The sequence below is a fragment of the Copidosoma floridanum genome, unplaced genomic scaffold (genome assembly GCF_036245765.1).
Source record: "Copidosoma floridanum isolate Cflo_tuat_1 unplaced genomic scaffold, Cflo_Japanese_pri ptg000006l, whole genome shotgun sequence".
In the NCBI taxonomy this organism is placed as follows: Eukaryota; Metazoa; Arthropoda; class Insecta; order Hymenoptera; family Encyrtidae; genus Copidosoma; species Copidosoma floridanum.
Genome location: NW_028321883.1, coordinates 8,128,659 through 8,134,658, shown reverse-complemented (window position 1 = coordinate 8,134,658; position 6,000 = coordinate 8,128,659). Strand labels below are relative to the sequence as shown.

Here is a 6,000-nt window from a genome sequence, read left to right as displayed (position 1 = left end):
TTTTTATTTTTCTTATTTATTCTTAGAAAAAGACATACTAAACTATTAAACAAAAGTACAGTTTCAGCATAAAAAATTTGGTGTTTTTTTTTTTATTTTTTTTTTTTTTTTTTCTATTTGGAAAGTTTAAAAAACTAATGCCAAGCAACCTGTTGTACACTAGTATCAGGAACACACGTCCTCTTCTTTGTTGTATCAGAATTTCTTTAACAAATAGAACTACAAATATTTTTCCATTAGTACGGTAAAATGTAAGTCGAGTTGAATAAAAAAAAATTCAATAGAAGCGGAATAAAACATTGTTGAAAGTTGTTAAGAGCGTGTTTTTTCATGCTTAAAGAATTTTTTACTTAAATCAATGGGGCTTCAGTACATACATCGAAACTGATTTTTTTTTGAGGTCGCCAAAGAATGTTACCAAATTTTTTTGAAGCCTACACCTAGATTTTTTAATTTGTTTTTTAAAATTTGCTTATAACAACTGATTGGTAACAATTCAAGTGATCAACATTTGCTTATCGTGCTCAGGGAGTAAAAATTCCAAGAATAAAAAAGAGTGTCTAAATTAATAAATATAACAAAATTTATTTTATTCATAATATTAAATTGAACAAACAGCAACTACACTAACACTCTGTAAAAAAATAAGGAAATCAATTGATATAAGAAAGATTGATTATACTAAGTAACACTTTGAAATTGTTGCTCAAAAAGATACGAGATTCAATCAATGAGACGAGTCTCTCTATGACCGCAGACGCAGATTGAGTCACTACTGCGTGCAGGCGAGGGATGGTTATCGAATATACAACTATAACTATAGTCACGCATATAGCAAATGCTATATACTTGAGATCAGCTAGCTATTTATACATATATATATATAATTACTATACAAATAGTCGGCTCTTATTAATACCTCTTTTTGCACGCAGGGCGTTGTAAGATAGTAGGTTTAATTTAAATTACATATCCTTAGTGTTCAATAAGTACATTTTTACAGGGGATCAAACTAACGTAAGTATTGACTTTAAATATAACAATAATAGTTGAAATAACACGTAGCTCGGTATTCATCTTATTACGTACGGTAATATCTGCTTGGACCTTTAACATATGTGGACTCAAGGTCTATATTGTTTGTTTCTAATGCAAAACTAATTAGAAAAAAAATCATTATCGTCAACTATAAAAGTTATATTATTTACTTTAATTTTATACTTATCAGTTTTTGTTCATTAATGATTTTGTAATGTAATAAATTTAACCATTATTAATTAAACTATTTATTGTTACTTCATTTTTTATTTTTTGCTTTTTGTACATGAAATGCCAATATTAACTTTTATATCAAGAAATTCGCCTTGATTACAACTGTAGAATTACAGATCATGTTTGTTTATAACTAAATTTTTTATTATGTTACGTTATTTTATTGTAAAAAAGTAGTGATTAAATAAATAGAGTTTTTTTTAACATTAAAAATCTATCTGTACTTCTTAGCACTATTTTCTCGGCAAAATGGACAGTGGTTGTAACGAAGCAAGGCCAATTCGTAGTCATCTGTATGAAACATCTGAAAAATATTTTGCTATTTAATAAGATATATTTTTAACTATTTATAATAAATACTAGAATAACACAATAACGTAGCACAAATAATAAAAAGAATTATATTTAATTATTTATAAAATAATATTTAAATCATTGTTCTAAATTTTCTTTACTATCAATTTTCTGTCATTGATTGAAACCAATATTTACTAATCGATGAACTGCAGGTCACAAATATAACTTATTGTTAAACAAATTTTCTATAAACTTTTTTACTTTATTTTTTAGTAAAATACTTCATTTAAAAACCCTCGAAAACAACATTTTTCTAGGCACTTAAATTATCAAAGTTATATTCAAAAATAGCTTAGATGTAAGCTGTGCTGATGATACAGACTGACGTTTAGTTGACAGATGTTTCTTTCTTTTTTTTTTTTTTTCTTACGCTCTTACTTTCGTTTCTTCATGCAAAAAATTTGAAATAATAAAAAATTTGAATCATTAGTAAAAATCTAGTGTCCTCTAATTTTTGAGATTGTTGAACAGTTATCAGTGATCACCTAAGGATGGTAAGATTATCCATAACATAATCGTTCTTCATAAAGACTTACAGTTAGTGGAAGTGTAATAATCGTAACAGTTGAGCAAGAAATTCTGTTGTACTTATAATTAAACAGCTATTTTGATGACAGACGGTTTTTATACAAATCAAATATTTAAATTTCTTCAGAAATCAAGAAAGAAAAAATCATTCCTAACTAAGGTTCAAACTCACAATCTCCTGTACACTGAACATGTGCTCTCGCAATTTAACTATCAGGAAGGCTGTGAGGCTCACACTGTAAGTTAAATTTTTTTTCTTCTCTTATTGAAGTTAGTTTTTAATTATTAGTAGAAATCTAGCTTCCTTTACTTATTAAAATCATTGAAAAGTTATAAGCAATCACTAAGAGACAATGTCATTATGCATCAACCAATCTGAAAAAGAAACAGATCCAAACTTATAGTACAGACCTTACAGCTTCCCTGGTAGTTTAATTGATAGAGCCTACATCTAGTGAACAGGAGGTTATGATATCACACCTCACTTAGAGATCATTTTTTCTATTTTGATAATCAATTTGTATGGTAATGATCCGTTTCCTTTTTATATTATAGTATCATACGTCTGTTCATACAAAGGTCTACTACGAAGCGCACTTAACCCTTTGGAAATGAACAAGAAAAGGGATTGGAGGCCTTCCATCATAGGAAGAGGATAGGGTAAGAGAGACAGTTCTGCTACGAGAAGGTTGACAAAAAATTCAAGAATTGAATTTGTATAAAAATTATCTTTCATTAAAACAGTTGTTAAAATATAAGTATAACGTGGCTTCAGTGATATAGATATTATACCTCAACTAACCATGCGAATTTCTTTACATCCACTGAGTAAGGCGCTTCTACGAAGTCCGTGCTCTGAAATGCACAACGAATATCTATGTATATATATATATATATATATGGAATCTACAACGAATTCCTGCATGTACATATATGGCCAAGTATTATTTCTTTTTATGGCCAGACGCACGTGCGCATCGTCTTTTCAGTGCCTTCTCCTATACACCTTTGTCGTTGCGTTGAGTCGGTCACGCCTATATTAACCATAAAGTTGCCCAGATTTTTACCTGCTCTTACTTATCGTTTACCATATCATTTATTTCTCGTATCTTGTGCATGTGTACTCAAAACTATTATCATGTGGTTGTATAAACTTTACTCTAACTTTTTTTTTATGTAGTGGGCAGGAGAAAATCTTCATAGACACCCCAGCTAATCCGGTGGTAGTGTTGGACTCACCCGGTGTACCTACCAACCAAAAACTAACCTTTCCGCATGGGATAAGTCCGTGAGGACCACTCGCGCCTAGAAGACAAAAGGGCATAAGAGGAGAAAGAAGAAGGAAAATAACAGAGAATTTTGGAGGCCAGTTCGCTCTCAAAGGGATGAGAGGAGGAGCACTTACGTATTTGGGTGAAGCTCGTTTACTCTAACTTCAGAGTTACTTATAGGTGATTGTGAGTAAATTTTCATGGCTATTGGACTGCTACCTCAAAAGTCTCACGCTCTTTATAAAAAAGCACATTTAATACGTAGACTAAAAAAGCAAGAATAAAGCACCGTTTGATAAAGGCTTTTTTTTAGTGTTTCTTGAAAAATTATCAAAAAATTTGTATTCTTTGAGCGTTCACTATTGAATTACGGGTACCTTTTTTTGTACGATCGGTCAGTCCTCAAAAAAGTATATCTATATTAACTATGTAAATAGATATAGGATACGTGCTGAAAATATCAGAACGACCGACTAACCGACCGAATAATCACAAAAAAAAACGTACCCATCATTAGGCCCGTTCGATTATCCATCGTTCGTTCGTTCGCATTTCATTAGAACTAATGCTTAAGTGATGTACGGTTTACTGAACGATTTATTTTTTCCTACGTCAACCTATATCAACCTATTAGAGTTTAAATCGAACAAACATTCCTATACAAGATGATAAAAAATCGTATACGTCACTCGGCCGTAAGGTAGCTGATAAACGGCCGCATGATATCACCCTCGGCTTTGCCTCTGGTGACATACTCCACGCGACCATATATCAGCCACTTAATGGCCTCATGACGTAATATACTATTTAATTATTACTGTAAATAGTTAATCCATTGGTGTGCACGCAGTGACAAAGAGGGAGTTTCTCCCTTTTGATTGCTGGAAAATGGAAAGAAAGTGAAAGATGAGAGAAAAGGGGTCAAAGAGCCAGGCAAGGAGAATTTGACTCTCTCGTTCATGGTGCGTCAACATTACAAGTAAGTCCTGGCGACGGTTGGACAAAAAGTGTCCATGGACGAATGCAGACGGTCAATTTTTGTTGACAAAGTAACAAGTGGCCCACCAAGTCGTTAAATAACGGATGGCTCAAGTCTACGAGAATCATCTCTAGCTGTCCAGCCTCCATCAGAGTAGACTCCCAGGCATTGTCCTTGGTGGCCTGAGTGTTGAGCCTAAGTAAGTCTGCTCGCACTCTCACTTACAGAGATAGAGGTCAATCATACGGTTGACACGAGATTTACCATAGAACTCAAGAATTTCTATAACATAGAAGCACAAAGTACCTGCTTATTGGCCGTGAAGTCGAATTTATATGTGTATTTATAAATGAATAAGGTGAATTGCGTAGAGTCAAACTACAAAGAATTATTTTACTGTAACTTTTTGCTTAGTCTTATGATTGTATTATTGTAAATATTGCGTAGAGCTGAAGAATTACGCTACTGTAATGGTTTTGCTTGGTTGCATGATTTTATTACGAAAGCCTATCCTGTAGAGCTGAAGGATTATACTACTGTAATTGTTTTGTTTAGTCTTATGATCTTATTACTAAAGTTTAGTACGTAGATCTTAAATAAATATCGCTGTGTAATTTATTAATTAACGCATCCCACATTATAACTATTAAACTATAGAGACATATTAACTTTTCTAATTGATTGATAATAACTGTTCTTTTGTACATAAGCTTAGTAATCAGCATCACAAATACGAAAAACCCATGTCCAGTACATTACCTATATACATATTTTAAATTCTTACAATAACCTTGTGCAAGTTTGCATACTTCCTAAAATATCTTATCTACGGAACAGTTTTTTCAGAAATCTTTTCTACCCATGTGAAAATGGCCTTAATTGAAATTTTTTCGTCTTTCTTTTACTTTGAATATTTTAAGAATAAAAGTTTTAATTTTCACTGAATAATTTTTAGTAGACTAGTAAGAAATTTTACAAAGCTGATATATCTATATTTAAAAGTAAAAATTGAATGCTACAACAAGTGAGAGCTTTCAAAAAACACAGAGCTTTTAAGCCTGCGTGAAAAGATGCGTTTCTCGTGAGCAACTACTTCTTAAAACTCCCAACTAGTTGACTATCAATAAAATTTGCAAAAATCTGACCACAATAGCGAAAGACGAGTCAAGTAATACATGAAATGATGACTCATAAAAACAAGGTCTTATTCCAACTCACTGAGTAAAATTCAGTTTTTTGAACAATATTAAACTTGTACCTGTTTTTAACAGCATCTTAGGTAAGAAGATTATTCAAAAAGATTAGTGTATATAGTGAGGCTAACTTATTAAGGATACACTGATTACAACGTCATTTACCAAATGTTACTGAATGTTTAATAAGAGGTAGCCTTTGTGTTGCACTTCTAAATACGAACTTAATGGGTGACGATTAGTACAATATAGCAGGCTTCTAAATTAACACAGGATTGGTGTATTGAGTATTTCTGAGACTTAACTTAAGATCGTTGCTTAACACTTTCTGATATTCCAATATAGAATACATCCTTGTCTGAAATGATTGTTGTGTACCTTCCAAAACAGAGGCAAATGC

General features: G+C 31.8%; 1 protein-coding gene across 1 annotated transcript in view; it reads right to left on the bottom strand.

Moving 5' to 3' along the window:
• Window positions 1–1,309: 1,309 nt before the first annotated feature.
• Window positions 1,310–6,000, bottom strand: part of Oseg1 (intraflagellar transport protein Oseg1) — a 563,616-nt gene continuing 558,925 nt past the window's right edge. The window contains exon 14 of the mRNA XM_089598273.1: window positions 1,310–1,576. Coding sequence (XP_089454399.1) covers window positions 1,487–1,576 — 90 coding nt within the window. The 3' untranslated portion in view covers window positions 1,310–1,486. The remainder of the gene's footprint in view (window positions 1,577–6,000) is intronic.